The sequence below is a fragment of the Alligator mississippiensis genome, chromosome 5 (genome assembly GCF_030867095.1).
Source record: "Alligator mississippiensis isolate rAllMis1 chromosome 5, rAllMis1, whole genome shotgun sequence".
NCBI classification, from domain to species: Eukaryota; Metazoa; Chordata; order Crocodylia; family Alligatoridae; genus Alligator; species Alligator mississippiensis.
In genome coordinates this window covers 92,195,972-92,218,997 of record NC_081828.1, presented here as the reverse complement: position 1 = coordinate 92,218,997, position 23,026 = coordinate 92,195,972, and the positions used below count along the sequence as shown (strand labels likewise).

General features: G+C 42.4%; 1 protein-coding gene across 4 annotated transcripts in view; it reads right to left on the bottom strand.

Annotated features, from left to right (window-relative positions):
• LOC106736839 (aromatic-L-amino-acid decarboxylase) overlaps positions 1–23,026 on the bottom strand; it is a 126,881-nt gene that overhangs the window by 91,682 nt on the left and 12,173 nt on the right. For 3 of the 4 annotated variants that reach the window (XM_019483867.2, XM_019483869.2, XM_006270563.4), the window contains exons 1-2: positions 9,888–9,987; positions 3,676–3,914 (exon numbers count right to left, since the gene is read on the bottom strand). In XM_019483867.2, the coding sequence (XP_019339412.1) occupies positions 3,676–3,876 (201 nt within the window). In that variant the 5' untranslated portion in view covers positions 3,877–3,914; positions 9,888–9,987. Of the gene's footprint in view, positions 1–3,675; positions 3,915–9,887; positions 9,988–23,026 lie in introns of those variants that run through there. The other variant, XM_019483868.2, reaches the window with a different exon arrangement.

Here is a 23,026-nt window from a genome sequence, read left to right as displayed (position 1 = left end):
CCCCCCCTCTTCTCTTTAAGCTTTGTAAATAGCTCTGAGTTTTATTTTGAGGCAATATGACTTGTTGGCTATAGGGGAGGAAGTTCGTGAATGAGAATAGCGCTGTACAAAAGGCTCTCTGCTTACGAGCCTTTTGAAGTATATAATACATATGTTTAAATAGTCCCAAATTAAGCATGATATACACACCCCTAAATCTCAGATTCCAGCCAATCAAGGGTTAAACTAAGGACTTTGGGAGGACCAGGGAAGACTTTAGCTATACACTATCCCGCAACATTAGAGATGTGTAATACTGCATTTCTCATTTGCAGCCTTTTAAATGAAAAACCCCACCAACTGGCCTGGCCTTAATAAATGTTATTTTGTAGTGGGTCACACACAATCTGACATGCATTTTTAGCCAGCAGTGCTACTGCTTATCACCTCAGCTACAATTCTGCATGATTTGTAAGACACATGACATCCATTTTGGGTTAATCAAGTTAAATTGCCTCCTAGCTAAGTGCCATTGACCTGATAATACATAGTGGATTTTAGTTGTACTGTATGAAGAAAACAGCTCTGAGTCAGGTGGTTCTGTTGTCCCTATTTTCAGCAGGTATCTGTGAAGTTGTTCTGTCTGTCACATGGAAATCAACATATTTGTGCAAATATTACAAGGAATGTGGCAGAGTTGATGCTTGCTTTATCAGCCCCACGAAACAAATAACAGTGACAGAAGGGATGAAGAAAGAGAAGTTGCAGCACATGATTCTAATAACACTCACCCTGGTTACCTCTCAGAGCTATATTATGTATTGGATTATTGCATAAGAATCAGGTCCCTGCCTAGTCTCTCTCTGCTTTGTCTGTAGAGAGAGTTTTTCCCACATCAAAGATGTATGAGAGCATTTGAAATTAATAATGCTTCAGCTAAGTGCTCTCAAGCCACATTGTAGATTGGCCCCCTTTCTGGATTACAGATTAACTCTTTGCATACCCCTACAGCTGAACTTGGCCATTTTGGCCACCACAAAGACAACAACGTTTCAAGTAGAAAATACAACTGATACTAGGAAACACAAGTCTTTTCCCACACGTTCTAATACCAGTTCAATTAATTTCTGTGGAATCTGGGGTTCAGCAGTGGTTCCCTCTACCACTGCCTGCAAATGGGCCTTAGAAGCATTACATTCTCACAAACATACAGTGACATTTTTCTATGAAATTCCCTTGTTAGCTCCATTATTTACCCAAGAGAAGATTTGCTTCTATCGACTTGTAGTACCCCGAGGTTGTATAAAGGTCGAGGGGAGTGCATATACCACACTGTCCCCCAAAATGCAATTAACTGACCCATGCCATTCTGAACTCTTTAGAGGAACCATTGTGTGCCATGGAATAGTTGTGTATCAGAAATCTAAACACAGAATCATTATCCTCAACAACAAGTTTGTCCTGGAGTGAATACAGTAGGGATCAGGATACTTAGGGCTAAATCCAATTTCCTGTGCCAAAGACATTCAACCTATACCCTTGCCATGTAACTGGCACTTGCACACAGTTTCTATTCCCACATATCATGGAATAGGATTGCTCAGGTATATAGGTATTGACTGAAAGTGAATGAAAGTGGGCTCTCCCCTGTGTTACCCTAATAGCCTAGTGGTTAAGGTACTAGCCCAGGGTATGAGAGACCCAGGTTTTAGGCTCTCTCTCTCATTCAGAGGGGTTTAAACCCACGTTTTCTACTTCCCTGCAAAGGGCTCTCACTACCAGTCCATGGACTAAGTATTAAACAAAGTACTTTCAAGCCTTCCTCTTGAAGCTGGCCCACTGGACAGCCAGGAGGGAAAGACGTGGGGCTTGGAAGAAGAGAACAACTTCTCAACAGTTTCTCAACTTTTCTCAACAGAAAACAGTGTACTTCCTACAGTTCACTTTCCTACATAGGTGCACACAAGGAAGAAATACTATTTTATATTTGCTCAAATGAGACTTGAGCTGCTTGTATGCAAAAAGGAAGGAAGGAGCAAGATTACTGTGAGAATCACAAATCAACATTTTCTGGTATTTATGTAATTACTTTCTCAAAATAATTAACATTTTATTTCATTGTGCAAAAAAATACCCGAGGGAACATCTTATGATCAGGAAAGGCCACTTCGCAAAATCCAGATGCTTTACATGAAAAAATGTCAATTTTGATGAGATATCATTTGAAATAAGCAACTGGAACATATAGTTTTGATAATATTAGTGGACTATAAAGTTCCTTTTTTATTTTGAAATGTGAGTTTTGAATATTAAAATAGTTGAAATTCAAGCAAATTTTATAAAAATGTAGTAGTCTAATCAAACCAAAACCAAAAAAGTGTTTAGAAAATTCCCTCCCCCCCCCCCCCCTTTTTTTTTTTTTTAGTTTGGATTAAAACAAATGTCAAAATCTCAACAACAAAACATTCATGGAAAGGAAATATCAATTCCTGTGGTTCTAATTTTATGACATCATATGTGCCTGATCCTCAACTAGTATAATTCTTCATGTCAATCAAGGGATTCATAACAATTTACAGGACGTGTATGGCATATTAACTTGAACCACGTACATCATTTTATTGCTTAATAGGCAGTGACAATTTTTTGTGGGTAATTCTGATCAACTGTTGCACTACACTCGTTCATTGCTCATCACTCTCTTGTCCCTCATCATAGTTTTTCACTGGTGTAACTCATCAGAATTTAGAGCTTGATCCAGCTTTCACTTAAATGCACTTTGAAACTTCAGTGGATGTTTTTTTGCCTGTGAAAGGACAGCAAGGTTGCCTCCATAGCAATCAGTGAAGATAAGGAGTATTAGATGGCCCAATATTTACAGCGGCAGATGAAAAGAGATCATTGTAGCACCACAATGTACTGACTAAGCAAGTTTACATAGCATTGGTTCCATATTCAGCATATAGCCGTCACAAAAGACTGCATCAAGGCTACTCAACTTACTCACTGTGGGAGCCCTCTCCAGGATATTCCTTGCTAAGTTTATAAAGCATTTTCTCCCCCTCAGTCTGTCCAGATACCTTGAGAGAGAAGCTCATTTTTAAAAGAGAATGACCATGAATCAGGATGAGAGCAATAGTTGGGGCCAGGGAGCTGAGCCACTGTTCGTGCTTTGATTTACGTTGTCCATTTTAACACTGATCCATCCAAAGGACAAATAGTTAGATAGGAGCTGTCAGCATTCAGAGATGTTGGAAGAAGCTAATGTTTAGACTAAATACAGTGCTAGGGAGAGAGATATGACAGTAATAAAAAGAAAACCCAGGTGAGCGTTTTGACATTTAAACGTCAGATTCAAAGAAGGGTTTTATATACTGAAGATTATGGGTAAAAGCTTTTACTTACACAGTATTCAGTGATCTCTACACCAAATATCAAAACAATCAAATATAGGTCAGATAAAAATGAAAGTTATGAAACTTTCTTTTACCAGTTCTGCCGAGAATCAGGGAATTTTCTTTCCCAAACAGCCTCATATAAAGCACAAATATGGGAACAAGTATTTCTAATAAGAAGAGAAAGTTTTATTGCATCATGTGCTGTAAAATATCTGTGCATAAAATTAGAGAGCAATCCTGGATCTACTTAGGTCAATAGGAATACTATGCCGTAGCTCTGTTTTTTAGATGTCCTTACCCCTGGCATGATGATCCTTTCAATATCTTTGAAGACATCCTCAAAGCTCTCAGGTTCCTGTGGTGCAGATTCTGGAATAAGGCATCTCAGGTATCCAGGCTCCACATCAGGGTAGACTGGTCTTTTGTGTATCGTCTCAATGTAATCTGCAATGTAGTCCACCATCTCTTTCCCCCTCTTTCGGAACTCTGTTGCGTCCATGGTAACTCGCGTTTAAGTGTTAGTATCAGGGAAAAAACCTACAAAAAAGAAGTCACATTTGAAAGGGGGTGTTTTGGCTGCTTATGTAGGTGGCCAATTGCAGTTGGGCTCTTTCGAAAAAAATTAGGTCACTTTTTATTTATTTAGAGCACTGCATGAATTGTGTATTTCTCCCAGAAGTGCTGGGAGGGTGAAGTATAGGGGTTAATAAATTTGTCAAAGCCTTAACAAAGGAACAGTGGCTTTGAGCTCATGTTTCAATCTCCAGAAGTGACAGGTTCAAGCCTGCTACCATTATTCCACAGGGTTAAATCCCTTGTACAGTGCTTAAGAAGTCTCTGTATAACTATCCACTCATTCACATTCACTGAGCTGTTCTCCCTCAAGGCTAAGTACAGACATTCGGGGGTGTTAGGGGAGGCTAAATTGATTCAAAATGGCTGCCCAATATTAGATAAGTCAGGATGGGGGGGAGCTAGCCAGGGGGTTGGGGGGTCCAGCAGGCTGGAAGAGATTGGGGGTCTATGAGGGGATGGAGGAGGTGCAACCCACAGATGGGGTAGGGGGCAGATGCCACCCGTGGGTGGGTTGGGGGGCAGGTGTGACCCATGAAGGGTAGGGGGGAAGGTGAAACACATGGGTGGGGTGGGGGGAGCAGTTGCAACCTGTGGGGGGCGAGGGGGCAGGCATTACCCATGAGTGGGGTGGGGCTGCAGGTGTGACCCATGAGGAGTAGAGGGGGCAGTTGCAACCTGTGGGCAAGGTGGGGTGGCAGGTATAACCCATGGGTGGGTTGGGGTGAGGGAGGCAGGTTGGACCCATGGGTCGGGTGGGGTGGGGGAGCTGTAACCTGCGGGTAGGGGGGGCAGGTATGACCCATGAAGGGGAAGGAGGCATAACCCTTGGGTGGGGTGGGGTCTCTCCCCCTATACACCAAGCCCTCCTTGCACCAGGACTTACTCAGCTCCAGCAGTGGCGAATGCTGATAAAAGCGGCTGCACCTAGAGCAGCTTGCAGGATGAGGATTGAGAGCACTGGCTGGGGGGAGAGCAAGGGGCCAAGGGAGCAATAAACAGATCAGTGCGGGGGGAGGGGAGGAGTGAACAGATCAGCCCTGGGGCCAGTGACTGGGTTTTCCCAGCCCTGGAGCTGCACAAGGGAAGTGTACAGAAGTTTTATGCACCAGTTTACCTAAATTGGAGTAAGTCTGATACTACATAGACCCAGGTTTATCTTAAACTGGGTCCTGCAATTTTTAGACCAGTTTGTATGTGTGGAACTTCTCTTCAGTTACAGGTTTAGACTAATTGCCAGTCACTGAGATTGGGTCTGTAAGTGTAAGGTCAGCACTGGGACCAGCTAAGTTTAAATTGGGTGGCCATTTTGAACCCAATTTAACCTCCTGCATGTTTGTTCTTAGCCCAAGTGTCCAGAGAGGGTGTGGTTAGTGAAACACAGGTACCTCTTATGAATTTGAGAGACCTCCATGCTTGGACCTCTGACAATCATGTATATATGGTGTAAGAGTGTAATTGTATTAAGGAAGCATGAGCATCACCTTATTAAAAAAGCAGTGTAATTTACTTAGATATAACTTGCTTGTGTAGCTTGTACTTAGCTGAGGTCTTAAGACAGACTCTTTTAACTAGGCAGTCATGGTCTTTATAATGCTAGAGTAAAAGTTGCCCCATAAACTAAAGAGAGAGATTATTGAAAAATGTACATCTTGGACAATTCAGCAAAACACTTCATTCTATATTCATGCACCCACTGAACTGTAATGCCTGAACAGATAGTGGGACATTTCAGCAGTCACCAGCTCTCTTACTCCTCCTTTTGCTCAATATCACACAAATTCAGTGTTCATCCCATGATCTCTTTCAAAATACAAATTGAAGCGCATAAAAATAAGCTGCATTGTGTATGCATACATTATTGTATATTATTATCCCCAATTATTATAAATGCATATATTTGAAAAAGCTATCCAAATACCCCACAGTAACCTGCTACAATACAAAACGAACCCCCACACCTGTGACCACACAGCCCTGGTGGTCACCTACCAGGCCGCACTTGAACCAATCAGAAGAAGTGTCAGATTCCATCGTTTCTTCATATGCCTTTCCCAAAATGTGATATACCTGATCCAATGCACCAAATGCCCTCATGGCAACTAGGTGCATGGAACTAAACAGCAGCTACGCACCAGAATGACCTTTCACAGAGAAAAAGTACAAAGGACAGACACGCATACTCCATCAGGGCCACATTTCTCACAGAGCAGTGACTCCCTCTCTGATGTCACTATTCTCATGCTCAAGGGAAATCTATAAAACCTTTTAAAGGCAAACTTGGGAACAAAATTTTGTAAGATGTCTGGACACTAAGTACCAAGGACTTAATACGGACATTGGTTTTATGGCACATTCTAACTTACCCGGTTCCTGAGTTTCTTCTATAGTTAAAAGGTGAGAATGACCCTCCTCCCTGTACCTTGATCTCCCAGTAATTAGCTTTTTTTCTTCTGCTAACTGTTTGCCTGCTACTCCTGGAAATTTCTCTACCCCCTCTTCCAACTGCTTTTTACTATGCTTTACTAGATTTTACTGATCAGACCTGATGAAGAATGTCTTGCATTCAAAACCTTGTCTAACTGTATCCTAACTATGCAGTTGGTCCAATAAAAGATATTGCCCTAAGAAATCCCTGCCTCTTACATATTATAAACACAAGTCTAAAACATGCTTGTATTTGTCTCATAACTGGGTATTTTTAATAGCATAGATAGCAATGAGTAACATCTGTTGAATAAATGTTTCCTATTATCAGGATTTTCCCTGAGATATGAAATGTTTATTAAAAGCTACCTTTGTGCTTCTATTATCCTCTACAGGATTAGGGTGAGGATGATATAATTAATTCTCATTCTAGTCTAATCTGTTAGTTGTGTTGTGGACATTTCTTCCAGAAATTACACCTTTAGCGCTGGAACTTTAGATTCAATCATCCTTGAACTTTGGAACTAAATCCAAACCTAAACTCCTATCTCTCTTAAGCAGTTCATTTCAATTAAACATACACACACATATGTTAAGATGCAACCTTTAAATGTGCCTATTGTAGTACCTCATGGGGAGATAGTATTCCTGTGTTTTGTGCCTGCATTTTCCTAGATGCCCTATTTCTCTGGTGACCTGCTATGTCATAGGACTCTCTTCCTGCAGGGTGTCAGCTAAACTGCAGAGAAGACTACAGGACATACAAAAAACTAGAACTCTTGGTTCCAAAATGATACCTTTTATTAGACCAACTGGAAAATGGCAAGAAAATTGTCCTTTTCTGCAAGCTTTCAGGATCAAAGTCCCTTCGTCAGGCTCTGGGAAAAGTGTAGATGGTACAAGATGGTAAAAAGTCCCCATAGGTAGGAAATAAATGTCATTTTTGCAAATGACATGAGACATGAGATTCTTATACGTTGACTTGGACTGACAGAATCTGAAGCAAAAAACATTCCATTCCAAGGGGAAAAGTTGAATATTTTTGGCAAATATAAAAAAAAACGTTCTGTGAAAAGTTTAGGAGAAATGACATTTTCTACCAGAAAAGGTTTTTTTCTCAAAAAGTTCTGATTGGCTCTGTATCTTTTTGAAGAGTATGCATGTCTACCCAGTGCAAGTTAGTTGTGTGCATGTCAGCCCCTCAAGAGGAAGTGGCATAACCATATTAGTACAGTGCTACACTCGGATTAATCATCATCACTCTTCATCTCAGCAGAGCTACTTCTTCTGGATCCAACACCATATAAACATGGCTGGACTGCTTCTGGTTCCATAGCTAACATATGCAGAACTAATGGGGTTTCTCTTCCCAGCACTGCCTTGCACCATGTAGAAATGCTCGTAGATGCACAAGGATTAAACATGAACATGTTAGTGGTTTCTACTTATACACCACTCTTCTCTCACATTAATGTTAGTTCTTATGCAAGTCACAACACTGTTTTGTGCTGACAATGTGATTTTTACTTACAGATTTCATAGAAATTAGGGCTGGAAGGGACCTCAAAAGATCATTAAGTCCAGCCCCCTGCCCCAAGGGCAGGAAGTCAGCTGGTGTCAAAGGATCCCAGCAAGATAAGTGTCCAAACGTTTCTTAAAAGAATCCAGAGTAGGTGCTTGCACCACATCTGGAGGAATTCTATTCCAGAGTCTCCTCCTTAACTATTGATAATAGACTTGACAATATCCAAATAAATATATAGCCTCACTATGTTGCCACACCTTGATGACTGAATTCTCCATTATGCTGCATCAGCTCTACTGTGAATACCATGGGAATGCACATTCCCTTTTAGTTATTTCAGCAGTACTGGATATTTCACATATAAAAGCCCTGAATGCAACAATGATAGAAACTCTTGAGTAATGAGAAAGAAAGGATGAGTTTCTGAGCAGCAACAGGATACCTCAAAATGTTCATCCTTCAGGTTCAGTTTAGGTAAACACCCCATCATTAAAGTACTTATTCATAGGGCATGCACTTTTCAAGGGCTTAATTTTGAATTCTCTGTGTGCTCAGAACTTCTATTCACCAAGTCAATGGGACTTCTGAATACACAAGGCAGTGCAAATCTGGGATCCAAGTTTCTGAAACTGGCTAGAAATATCAAAGGGAAATTGGGCCTCTGCCAAGATGTTAAAGAGTGCCCTCTTTTCAGTTGGACTACAGATGATTTCCCAACGCTGTGAAGGGCTCAGCTCTTGTCAAGAGATGCTTAAGGACCCTCAATTCCTATCAAATTAATATGACAGTTGAGGCTACCCTGCCTCTTGGGAGATGTTCACTACTTTTCTGTACTAGGCCCTGAGAGAAAAGGTTTGTTTTTTTCTTGTAGTTTCTGAGATCAGCAGATCAAGCAGCAAACAGTTTTTCATTCCTTTGTTGATCTACTTAATTTTTTCAGCTACAATTTAAAAATATTGTTTGAAAGTAAATACACCTCCCTGAAAGGCTGTGGAGGTTAAAGTTTACCTACAACATTTCCAAGTTCAGCCCAGTAGCCCTTCTGTCTCTTATCTACCCTGACTTCCTTAAGTGCAGCTGATATACTTTATCACTCATCAGTTCATTAACAAACTCAACCTGGGAGGAAGACATGTATTATTACCAAGTATGTATTCTACTTGCATTCACCTGTCTCTAATCATTCAACAGAAATTTGTGTCCATGTGTTACCACATGGTTAGACCCACCACACCTATTCCATTAGTGAAAATGCAGTTCTACTGACTTCAATAAGAGCAAAATTATTCACATGGTTTCCATGTGAGCAATTCCATTACTATGCTTTTTAAAGTTCTTGTGGGGAGGGGGGTGTTGTTGTTCTGTTTTTACTTTTCTTGGCTGTGACACTAGAGAAGAATTATACTACGCTACCAAATATTTCTATTATAGCTCTTCCCACATGGACTAAGTGGTAACTAGCTGCTTTATAACTCAAAGATTTCAACAAATCTACATTTTATTTTAATGAAATTCATCTGACATTATATTAGAATTATTTTTGGTTGCATACAGGACATTAAGTTCATTTTTTATTTACATTTTCTTTAAAAAAAAATAAATGAACACAATATATATTTAAGTAAATCATGCATATATATGTGCACACAAGGAATATATTCAATACAATTATGTATATGTTAATAATTATTTCTAGTTAATAATATTTAAGTTTGTCTATTATTACAGCATGCATACCATGGGCTTATTGGCACTATTTTATCTATAGTGCTATATATTCCTTCAGTTCTGTTTCCTGTCAATAAAGTTGATAAAAGCAAAAAGGGGGTTATGCCTCCAATATGCTCCTCTAAATAAAACATGTTTAATATTGGAAAGTTATTAGCAGAGCCATAGGTTTAACTAACAAACACTGCACTAATTCAAGCATTTATCTACTCGAAGTTAGTAGCCACGAAGCTACAAAGACAAAGCATGTTACTTACAGTCAACTGGTGAGAATGCTCCTCCTTTTCCTTCCTCTTCTCCTCTTTTTCCCTCACCTCCTCTCTCTTTGCTTCTCTGTGACAGTTATAAAGCACAGGAGAAGCAGTTGCCAGTTTATATGGGCAGAGTATTTACGTCCCCTTAGCCTATCAGAGCCAAGTGCTTTGCATCTGACATTCAGAGCAGCATCCCCACTCCACCAGCTCATACATCCCACCCCCCTGCATAGAGGTAGAAAAAAAGTAATCTATCTAAAAACAAAACCAGCATAGCTGAGGAACGAGTGTCAACCAAATGCAGACTCTAACAAGGCACACGTTAATTAGTATACATGACTAATCACATTTTATTGCATGTTTATATGGACATGCATTCAAACACATGCACACATATGTGCGCGTTTGCGCGCGCACACACACACACACACACACACACACACACACACACACACACACACAGTATGCAAAAGTTTTCTGTAGTAACTTCCCCAATCTCTGTAGTGGTGCTTGTGTAAGGGGAAGCTTTCGGATTGCTTACATAGAAGACTAATACCCCTGTGTGGGCAGACAGGCAGGCAAAGATACAATATTACTAAAGAGACTGTGAGCTATAAAGCTATGTACACATGGGATCAACCCCAATATATGTGTCTATAGCTTTTCTCCACTATTTCTCTGCATTTGTTTTATGCCATATATACTTGAAAGCTATAACAGGTTGTCAAGCAAAGATTCTCCTTTATTTCCCCCCTAGGGTTTATTTCCTGTAGAGTTGTGTCTCTTACAGAAACAGTGTTTCTTTAGACCTAGTAGAATGTGTTCAAGGAAGAAGTGAACAGCTCACAGTACTGAACAGCTCATTGTTAGGTAAAGGACCATGAAGATATTTTGTTTAGCACAGCTAGTTCCCTTATTGTTGAATTTGGTACATTTCTATTGCAGTCTCTCTATAAACTGCAACAATAGTAAAAAAATGTTTTTTTTTAAAAGGTAAAACATGACTTGAGAGTTTATTACACTTTTAAAGAGACTATCTTCAGTTGTAATTCCTGTATCTCAGTGACAACACAGGTATCATGGTGAAACACTTTCTTATGCGACAACATCTACAAACAAGCATGTGGAGTTTGCTTTAGCAATTGTTTTTTTCATTTTATTTTGGAATATGTTTTGGATTTTCAGGATTTATGATATGATTTTTACATTTGTAGCTCACAAATCTATGTACATATGTATCTGGAACTCAGAAGTTCTGTAGAAAGAAGGACATTTTCATTGCAAAACTGTTCCAGAGTCAATGGAATTAGACCTGTTTGTTCCAGTGTGACTTGCAAAGGCTTTCAAGATTACTTAATTATATTCAGCATGCACAATGTTTTGTTCTGGATTTCAACATTCTGTAAGACCACTGGAAATCCAAATGCAGCCTCCTTGCACAGGAGAAGAAGAAAGCCAAGATGTCTATAGCAAATGCAGGCAGGATGAGCAGTCCACTTCAACTCTTTTCATTGAGTCACTTGTAAAAGGTAAACAAACTTTGTAAGAGGTGAATTTTTATTGCACTATTAAAATCACTGAAGCTGTCAAGGGAGACGCAAAAACGTTAAATGTTGAGACCCTTTAACAAGTCAGATGCCCTTCAATTTGACTTTTACAGCACAGTATCCCAAAGTTTCTTATATCAACTCAATGAAATATTATTTATTACATGCAACAGAGGAAACAGGATGTGGAGAATAGGATGTGCAATGAGGTAGACAGACAGAAGGGAATATGTACTATCATGACAGACTGGTACATGTCAGAATCTAAGCATGATTGCACTGGTCTTCTCAAATCCCCTCATAACTCTAAATGTTCCCTAGGACTTTGCTGCACCTTCCTGTGTTCATATCACCTGCTCTAGTTCTCCTAATCAGCTATTGACAGTACCTATGAATAAGCCTGCTTACCAGAGATTTGCTGTGTCAGTCACAACCCAACAGACTGAATTCTCCATTGCAATATGCCATGACAAAGCAAGTTTATATAAGCCACCTTTGGATACTGGTTATTTTACAAAATGTCCCCTGCTGCCAAAATATGATGGGGCTGAAGAACTCAACTTAACATGTATACAGAATATATATATAAGAAGGGATGATCAAAATTTGCTTCAAATTTCAGGCTAAGTTTTAGTAAGCTACCATCTTACAGTTTAGGAAGCTGTATCTAGGCAAAATATATTCCACAAAGCAAATATGGAGGTTTTTATTCACCAGCATTTTCTACTGTTGTGAACACCTGTTATTAGTGCAATATCTTAAACAGTTACATCTTCTGGTTACTGAGGTTTTTAATGTAGATAGGACACATGCAATGGCATAACTAGGGGTGGGTGACTTGGCTACCAACCCTATGTACTGAGTTAGAAGGGGCACCAGAATGGCAGCGGCTGTTGCTGGCGATCCAGCCACCCCACTTTATTCCTTCTGCTGTTGTCTCCCCGGCTGTAGATCCTGTGTGTTACACCTCTGGACACATGTGTGTGTTTCTATATTAAGATAGAGATGCCCACAAATCTATACATAAGCTGAATATATTAGATATAGTAACAGAACCTAAGACAGTACACAGATATCAATCACCGAAGACAGTATGGGCTCAAATCATTGTGATAACCTTATAGTTTTGTTATCGATAGGCCTGACCAATTTGGTTTTTATCCCTCTACCTAGTAATGTGGAGTCAAATACAAATTAAAGGCTGGGGGCTAGGCATGGCCCTGAGGGATATCATGGCAATTTTGCCACTGAATTCAGCAGCAAGCAGGAGAGGCTTTTGGTTTGCTGTCATTTCCATCATAAGGCATAATTCCCACTGAAGGCAAGGGACATTTTGCTAGCATAAGTTTGGCAGGATCAGGACCTGTCCTAGATGATCTGTCTGGAAGAGAGAGACAAATAGGGTGGAATTTTTAATGGACATAATGGGACAAATTCTGCTTGATGTCCACCCTCATTGTCAGAGGAGCCTAGTATCTCACAACTGTGTTAGTTCGATGTGCTGGCCTAGTCAGCATTCTGTATGAAGTCACTTCATTTAGCTTTTCTTTTTAGTTAGAGAACTCTTAAATTTACCTCATTTTCCGCAGGGGAAGAAAATCATGTTTGATTTTGTTGAACAGCATTCGTAGGAATACATGCGAGTTCTTCTTATGAAGACACCACAAGAAAGAACTTTTGTGCTTTTATTTTTTAAAGGGTCTTTGTCACTGTCAAAACTGCTGCATGTGTCTATACATATATACCAATACATAAACCATATAAATGACATAAACCACTACAGCTGCAGTGTCCCTTAAATGAACAAATAAATGAAAAATTAAAGATATGCACTAAACTGGGCAAATATATGAAAAACAGAAGTGGTTTATGCCTCCTATTTGATCTTCAGAAATAAAAAAAGTTTGATGTTGAAAGCTATTAGCAAAACCTCAGGTCTAAGCCGTAAAGAGTTGTATTAATCCAAGCTCTTATCTATATCAAGTTAGTAACTGTGCAGCTACAAAGACAAAGCATTCTACTTACAAACATTTGGTGAGAATGCTTCTTCCCTTCCTTCCTGGTCTCTTCTTTCTCCCTTGCCTCCTCTCTCTTTGCTTCTCTGTGACAGTTATAAAACACAGAGGATGCAGTTGCCATTTTATATGGGCAGAATATCTATGGCTGTGCAAAATGGCTGTGTTTCGATTCAGTTTTGGATTTGGCTGTTTCAGAGTATAGTAATTCATTTCAGTGTTTAGGATCACTGTGCTGTTTTGTTTCATCTGAATCTGTTTTGGAGCTTCGGTTCTGCCAAATCTCTTCCGAATCTGCTTCGAATGGCCTGCAAGCTTCACAGAGCCCTATTGCCCAGCCAGGTGGGGCTTGGGGCCAAGGGCTTGGGGCCCCAGTGGGGAGCAAGACGGGACCATGGGTGGCTTGTCCAGGGGAGGGGGGGGGGTCTGCTGCCCTCCATGCAAGAGAGGAGACCCCTGCACAGATCTCTGATCCATGTCATGCCAGGTCATGGGGCAGGGAAGCAGCACAGAGTGGTGAGCAAGCCTGCTGGTCCCTGCCATGTGACTTGGCTCTGCAGAGAGCATAGATCCACACCAGAGGTCTCCTTGCCACTGCTGCCCCAGTGACATGGGGCTGCCTAGGATGGGCAGTGGTGGCGAGGAGACCCCAGCATGGATCTCTGCTCCCTGCAGAGCCAGGTTGAATGGCAGGGATCAGCACTGCCTTCCTGTGTGACCTGGTTCTACAGGAAGCAAAGATCTGCATTAGGGTCTTCTCCCCGCTGCTGCCCACCCCGCACTGCCCTGGGTCTCTGCTCTCCACAGAGCCAGGTCACGTGGCAGGAACCAGCACTGCCCTACTGTGCAACCTGGCTCCGCAAGGAGCAGAGATTCATGCCAGGGGTCTCCTTGCCACCACTGTCCACCCCATGCTGCCCCGCATTTCCCTGTGGAGCCAAGTCGCGTGGCAAGACAGCAGCATACAGCTGTTTCCCTGCAAGCCCAGCTCTGAAACGTTGAAATTTTATGAAACATTTTGGATGCCTCGTTTCATTTCAGACATGTTTTGGAGCCTTCTGTTTTCATAGGTTTCATAGATTTCATAGACATTAGGGCTGGAAGGGACCTCGAAAGATCATCGAGTCCAGCCCCCTGCCCAAAGGGCAGGAAGTCAGCTGGGGTCATAGGGTCCCAGCAAGATAAGCATCCAATCCATTTTGATTCGGATTTGGTGTTTTGGGTGCTGAAACAGCCCCAAACACCTCCGGAACAAAACAGCTGCTGAAATTTCGCACAGCCCTAATCTATATCCCCTTAGCCTATCAGAACCAGGTGCTTTGCACCTGATATTCAGAGCACCATACCCCTCTTCAACCACTCAAACTTCCCAACCCCCATATAGAGGTAGAAAAAAGTAATCTTTCTAAAATCCAGAACAATATAGCTGAGGAACAAGTGTCAACCAGATTTGGTATCTAAAAAGGAACTTTAATTAATTTGCACAACTATAAAAATGTATTGCATGTATATACAGAAATGGCAGGGTAGAAACAGATGTTGCCTGGTACCTCATTTGTGTCACCATCAGTTTTTTTTGAGGGTGGCACAAATGCTGAGCAAATAGATGTTGATAGCTTTTGTTGCACCACACGAAAGGAAAATCAGTGGCACAACAAAAAGTGGTAATAGACTGCCACTTTATTGTGGCAAATGTCTAGTCCCTCTGGCTGAGCTTTCCCTGCTCAACCAGGCCCATGGATCTGGCTGGATGGGGACAAGCTCTACTTTCCCCACTCAGCCAGATCCATGGTCCAGCTCCACACTTGTTCCACACTATCAAGGTCAGCACAAGGGGTGGTCTGCTTCCTGTGGCAATGTCTATTTCTAGCCAGACACTCACACCATATACAAACGTTTCCCATGATAACTGCCCCAACCTCTGTAGTGGGGCTCATGTGAGAAAGGAAGCTTTCTGGACCCCTTTTATAGAATACTGTCTGGTGAAGATATGATACTACAAAGGTGACTGTTGGCTAAATACATATGAGATTAACACTAATACAGATTTTCCCTACAGTTTTCCTGTGCTTGTTTTATGACATATTTACTTGAAAGCTGTAACAGGTTTTCAAGCAGAAAAACATTTACTGAAATATAAGAAAACCCTGAATATAACATGACCCCCCAATAATTATATTGTATATATGGAACATTTATAAATTTGTTAAATTTTTCCAGGTATAGAATCTAATTATTGGAGGTTTGCCTTCAATTTGTGCCCCTCCCACTGCTACAGCAGGGAAAATAAATCTGTTTGGGTCAGGTAGCCCCTTGCCCTTTGCCTCCCACACAACTTCTTCTGATGAGGTAGATGAGATGTTCTTCAGACAACTAGTGGAAGTCTCCAGATCACAGGCCCTGGTTCTCATGGGGGACTTCAGTCACCCTGACATCTGCTGGGAGGGCAATACAGTGGTGTGCAGGCAATCCAGGAAGTTTTTGGACGGCATTGGAGACAACTTCCTGGTGCAAGTGTTGGAGAGACCAACTAGGGGCCATGCTCTTCTTGAGCTACCGTTCACAAGCAGGGAAGAACTGGTGGGGGATGTAATAGTGGATGGCAAGTTGGGCTGCAGTGACCACAAGGTGATCTAGTTCACGATCCTGACAAAAAGAAGAAAGGAGAGCAGCAGAGTGTGGAGCCTGGACTTCAGAAAAGTAGACTTCAATTCCCTCCCTCAGGAAACTGATGGATCCCCTAGGAGGGCAGTCTGAGGGGGAAAGGAGTCCAGGAGAGCTGGTTGTATTTTAAAGAAAACTTACTGGGGGCACAGGAACAAACCATTGTGATGTGCAGGAAGAATAGCAAATGTGGCAAGTGACCAGCTTGGCTTAACAGAGAACTCCTTGGTGAGCTTAAACACAAAAAGGAAGCTTACAAGAAGTGTGATTGTAGAGCCGCTGGCCATTATTTTTTTAAACTTATGGTGATTGGGGAAGGTCCCGGATGATTGGAAAAGGGCAAATATAGTGCCCATATTTAAGAAAGGGAACAGGAGGATCCAGGGAACTACAGACCAGTCAGCCTCATCTCAGTCCCCAGAAATACAATGGAGCAGGTCCTCAAAGAATCCGTTTCTAAGCACTTGGAGGAGAACATGAGTAGGAACAGTCAGCATATATTAACCAAGGGCAAGTCATGCCTGACCAACCTGTTTGCCTTCTCTGATGAGATGACTGGCTCTGTGGATTCAGGGAAAGCAGTGAACATAATATACCTGGACTTTAGCAAGGCTTTTGATATGGTCTCCCACAACATTCTTGCAAGCAAGCTGAGGAAGTATAGGTTGGATGAATGGCCTGTAAGGTGGATAGAAGGCTGGCTAGATTGTCAAGCTCAATGGGTAGTAATCAATGGCTCGGTGCCTAGCTGGCAGCTGGTATCAAGTGGAGTGCACCAGGGGTTGGTTGGGTCCTGGGACTGGATTTGTTCAATATCTTCATCAATGATCTGGAAAATGGGTGGATTGCACCCCCAGCAAGTTCACAGACATGGAGCTAGAGGGGTGTAGTAGATACACTGGAAGTAGTGCTAGGATTCAGATTGACCTAGACAAATTAGAGGGTTAGGCCAAAAGAAATCTCACAAGGTTCTACAAGGACAAGTGCAAAGTCCTGCACTTAGGCTAGAAGAATCCCATGCACCGCTACATCCTGGGGACTGACTGGCTAACCAGCAGCTCTTCAGGAAAGGACCTGGGTGCTACAGTGGACAATAAGATGGATATGAGTCAGCAGTGTGCCCTTGTTGCCAAGAAGGCTAACGGCATACTGGGATGCATTAGTAGGAGCATTACTGGCAGATCGAGGGAAGTGATTTGGAAGTTTTGGCACCCCCCAGTATAGAAAGGATATGGACAAGTTGGAGAAAGTCTAGTGAAAAGCAGTAAAAAGGATTCAGGGGCTGGGATACACGACTTACGAGAACAGGTTGAGGAAACTGGGCTTATTTAGTCTGCAGAAGAGAAGACTGAGAGGGGTTTGGATAGCAGCCTTCAGCTACCTGAGGGGGGGGGGGGGTTCCAAAGAGGATGGAGTTAGACTGCTTTGAGTGGTGACAGCTGATAGAACAAGGAGCAATGGTCTCAAGTTGCATCAAGGGAGGTTTAAGTTTTAAGAAAAACTTTCTCACTAGGAGGGTGGTGAAGCACTGGAACAGGTTACCTAGAGAGGTGGCAGAATCTCCATCTTTGGAGGTTTTTAAGGCCCAGCTTGACAAATGATATATTTGGGGATGGTCCTGCTTTGAGCAGGGGGTTGGACTAGATGACCTCCTTAGGTCCCTTCCAGCATTAATTTTCTATAATTCTATGGTTCTATAAATCTATAACATATAGGAATAACATACAGTTACATTAACATGGAGGGACCCTAAGCGACAGATCCTATACCTATGCTTCCGAGCTTCCACAGCATCAGAGGTAACCTGTGATCCTTTTAAGATGTAAGCCTGATTGCACTGGTCTTAATTCTCATTCCATCACCTTTCATTGCATGGGGTGTGGCGCAATATTAGCACTGTTAGGTGTACAGACACCTACATGTAATCGGTGAGATAAATGGAGAGACTGCAAATAGGAATCCATAATACCAAAAGCATTCTTGCCTGTTGTGGTCTTTCTGAGTTCTTTACAGTAGAAGAATTACTCTTATTATTTTTCTGTAGTCAAGAACTGAGTGAGAGCTGAGAGGTGGCATTTTCTGAGGGGTGCTTTGAATCTAACGTGGAGTACCTTGACCCTAGAAAAACTGATAACCATTCTCCTATACCACCAAAGTGCAACCTTATTTTTCCCTATTCAAACACTGAAAACCCATCAATTCATCTATTTTATAACATGCCATCTTCTTAGCTTTAAAACTGAATTATGAAAAGTAGCAAGGAGAAGGAGGACCTACCCATGTTTGGCATTAACAATTTTCAGGATCTTGAGCAGGGTGGAATAGAATCACAATTGGATGTTTAAATTTGCCAACATACCTTAGAGGTGTAATACAGCTGACCCTAAGAATCAATGTGTAGAGCTGGATCAACCCAAGGAGTGTCTCCAGTGGAGTGCCTTTCCCTTAATCTCCTTAATCCTTTTGTTATAAATTGCTTTGTGCTCTAAAAGCTCAAGATCTCAGGGCCATATTCTCAACCTGGCTGTCCAGTCAGACTGTTCAGACAGCTGGATCCCTGACCCCACCTTGTCCCAAACAACCTTGTGCTGCTATCCATATCCTACTCCTAAGCTGTGTACCATTCACCTCACCTTAGACCAGCTGACACAGCCATGGCTCCTACTCTTGTACCCTTAGAAGATTTTTTTAGACATCAGTGAGCCTAAGATTGCTAGAAGGAAATTGTCCTGTGGTATCACTTGCGGGGCCTGCCTTCGGAGGTAAATAACTTAAAATCATAAATCAGGAGTTATTACAGCAAAAAGCGTGTGCTTGTTTTTGATATATGGCATGAAGTATTAGTCTTTATTCCTTGAATACAAGGACATATCCAGAGGGGGAGCATTGATGTGGCTGCATCCAACTTTCATACAGGGTCACACTTAGGGGACCTCTTGGGGCTTTTCTATGGTCCCCAAAGCTGGTTAGATTACCTTTTCTTCCCTCCTGTGCTCAGTCACATCTCTTCCCCTCCCCTCCCCTCCCCTCCCCTCCCCTGCCTGCTGCTGCTTTCCCCACTTTCCGGGGGTGAAGAAAGCTTCAGAACTTCCTCTGCCCACTCCAGCAGGGCTGTGTGGAGACGGTGCTCAGCTGGAACAGTAACAGTGGCAGCAGTGATGGGCAGGGGCATTCCCCCTCCCTGCACCTGTTCTTGGGGGGACTGGGCTTGGTGGAGGAACCCACCACCCTGCCCATCACTACTGCCACTGTTGCTGTCACTGTCCCAGCTGCCTGGCAGCCCAGGTGGTGTAGGAAGGAATGATTCTGAAGTTTCCACCACACCAGGACAGCACGGAAAGCAGCAGCTGTGATTGGAGAAGGTGGAGGGGAGAGGACAGGACTCTGAACATGGAGGGGAAAGGGGGAGATTCTTATCTGCTCTGGTGGCTCCTGCAGAGCAGTCTACACACACCAGTGGGCTGGGGAGGAGAAGGAGGCAGGGAGTGGAGGTGCAACCACAGCTACAGCACAGATTGCTGCTCCTGCACCCTTTTTGTCAAATCCTGGATCCACCCATTTTTGAAGACAACTGATATTTTGGGGCTTTTTTGTTTATCTGTTGTGTGCTCACTTTATTTGTTTTCAGTTTCTAATCTGCATGGTATGTTTGGGGCTGGGTGCTTTTCTTTCTTCTTTTTTGTTTTTCCCTCCTCTGACTCAGCACAGAACATGCTGAGGTTTTGTTTCAGCTCCTGTACAATTTTGTAATAAATGTAATCCTGTTGGTGATGAAAGAGGTAGAGACATATCATTCAAGAACTTAAGAATTGTGCACCTTTGGATGTGACAGTGTAGTTCAGTGGTTTTCAATCTTTTTTTTCATTTGCAGACCTCTAAAAAATGTTGAATGGAGATGCAGACCCCTTTGAATTGTAAATGTGGGTATTTGCATACTTTTTATTGATCATAGTCATCTTTCATGGACCCCTTAGACATAGTCTGTGGATCCCCAGTGGTCAGTGGACCACAGGTTGAAAACCACTGACCTAGTTCTTTCATGTTCCATGCAGACAATTCCAAATGTGCATGAGGCATAATGAGGAGATAAGACAAAAGAGACTGTCAAAGGGAGGAGAGTTACACTGTGGAAACACCTTCCCTGGAATAGGTAAAAAAAAAAGTCCTTTCAACATCAAAAAAATGGATTGCTGGCATTGTAACAGGGCTGAAATTGCACTTTCTGCAGGGTATAAACAGATTAACTAGAAAATGAATCTGAAGACACAAATCTGTTACACTTGGAAAATGTTTTTATTATGTTTTAGAAATATTATATGTGACAGCTTCCATGACCATTTTTGTACTGCTGCCTCCCAGAATATATAGGGAGATAAATAAAAGGAGACCACAATGCCACTTTACAAAAAACCAAGAGACTTCAGTTCCATCAAGGTACATGTGTAGGGGGCCTAACATAGGAGTGGCTACCAAAAGTAGCAGCCACTCTGGCATCCCCCATTGCATTGGATATGGACAGCAAATACCTGCCAACACCTGCAAGGCCCAACCCCAGATGGACCTGCTGCCACAGGCATAGTTAGCACCCCGGGGCTAGGACCCAAGTCCTGCTCAGAAAATTGGCAAGCTGTAGAATTCTGCCCCAGGACAGATGTGCAGGAGAGGCCCTATAGCTGTGGGGATGTGTGCAATGGCGTGACAACAGAAAGCCACTAAAGAACATGCATAGCAGTTAAACAGTGCATGCAACTCCCAGGATCAGCAACTATGACTGGAAAAAAATTAGAAACCTAGGCTGTATTAATTTCTAGTGAGGCTATTGTATGCATTTGCTTTAGACCAGGAGTGCCAAAAATATAGCCCATGGGCTAGATCCAGCCCATAGATCTCAGATGAACCCTGCATATGGCATGTGGAACTGGTCTGGCGCTGTGGGCGCTGCTTCCAACACATCAGTCAGTCCAGAGCATGAGCGGTATATGGTAGCTGTGCTGGACCAGTCCTGTACACTGGTTTCAGGGCCTGTCCAGATTCGACTGTGCTGAAGCCAGCACACAGGGCTGTCAGGCAATGTGCCACATGCAGCATATGCCCTGTGGTGGCACCTGTGGCACCAGGTCTAGCCCATGCGTCACCGGCACCATGTGCTGCCCTTGATCTGGGGCTTGTGCTGCAGATGGTGTGCAGACTGGATCCAGTGCCACAAGCACTGCATGCAGCACAGAGGCCAGCACAGGCCACGTGCTGCATGTAGCACCTTGCCAGACAGCCTGCACCTGGCTCCAGTGCACAAATGGACAGCCTTGGGCCTGATCCTGACTCACCCTGGACCCAGTGCTCAGGGCCAGTCCAGTGGGTTGCCATATGCAGTGGGTGTCCTATGCTGATCCCTGTATCCTGGTCTCATCGACTACTCCAAAAGCATCACATATTTTTAAAACAAAACAAATGTTAACAAAGTACACTAGATTAACTTTTAAAAAGCACCTTTTCTTACACCCTATCACCAGAAGAAAATAGTATACTGTACATCTGAAGAAGAAGACAAGCTCCAGATTTATGGATCCCTGTGTAAGTACACTTTACTAGCATGTCTTCTCCTTGTACCACCAGGCTGTTAACAAAAAATTCAGATAATAACAATTCCTCCTACACTACCTGGCAGGGTCAGACAAGATTTAAATATTTCTTAGGAGACAAGAGGGACTCAGTGGTACAGGAATAGGAATGAGGAGACTCATGTTCAAGTCTCTTAGCTGCCCTGTGCTTTCTTTGTGAACAAGTCATTTTGGTTCCTTGTACACCACAAAGGTTCACTAAGAAAAGTTGCCTTGCTTTGGTGCATTCATCTTTGTTTCCACACTCAGCTTGGACTCTTGCAAATAAAGCCCTGACTTTCTTTCAGTCAAGTTGAATTACTTTGATAAATGACACAAGTTTAGCACTGTTCCTCTGGTGAGATGCTAATGTGGTCCGTTTCTGATCCATGTATTCCTCTGGTAACAAACCTACTATATCCTTCTCTGACTCATGATAGTGACTGCTTTGGTCACAGGTTCAAAAATCCCTAACATGTTTTTTAAATGCTTCTCTTCCTGCTAGTTCATTTTGACAAGCACACAGATATCGCTGACACAAAGCTGAAGCCAAACTTCCATTAGAATCATAGGGCTGGAAGGGACAACAACGATCATCTAGTCCAACTCTATGCAAGGTGTCAGGATGCTCTGTTCAAAAAACATATCAGATAAATGCCTATCTAGGCTCTTCTGAAAAACCTCCAGCGGAGGAGGTTCCACAGCATTCCTGGACAGCTTGTTCCACTGTCCTGTTCTGACAGTAAGGAAGTTTCTCCTGAGACTTAATTTAAATCTGCTTCACTGCGGTTTAAACCCATTGCCTCGTGTCCTGTCCTGTGTGGCAAACTAGAACAATATTTCTCCAGCTTCTTTATGGCAGCCATTCAAGTATTGAAATTTTCTATTGTATACCTCCTTAAGCTCCTTTTCTCCAAACCAAACCTTTCTAATCCCTTCTAATCCAGTGTGCAGGGATGGGGCTGAATGTGTGCTGCCTGCAGCATGTTGGATTGTTCTGAGAGACACAGGCTGGGCTCTGTCTCCCCAGGCTGGGTCCAGCCCATGAGTCATATCTTTGGCACTCCTGCATGACATCCTTCTTAACTTGTGGTGTTCCACATTTGACACAAGACTTCAGCTTTTCAGAGTTTTTACAAGCTTTTTTGATATCTGCTGACACCCACTGAAACTGTTTTATACAGCTAACAATCTATTTACTCTATCTTACAAGCCAGAAGTGACACAGTCCAAATCAGCACTATTCCCACAGGACTGGTAACATGGGTTACAAGCCTTTCAAAATCCATATTTGAGCCAAATACAAGCAGGGCATACCC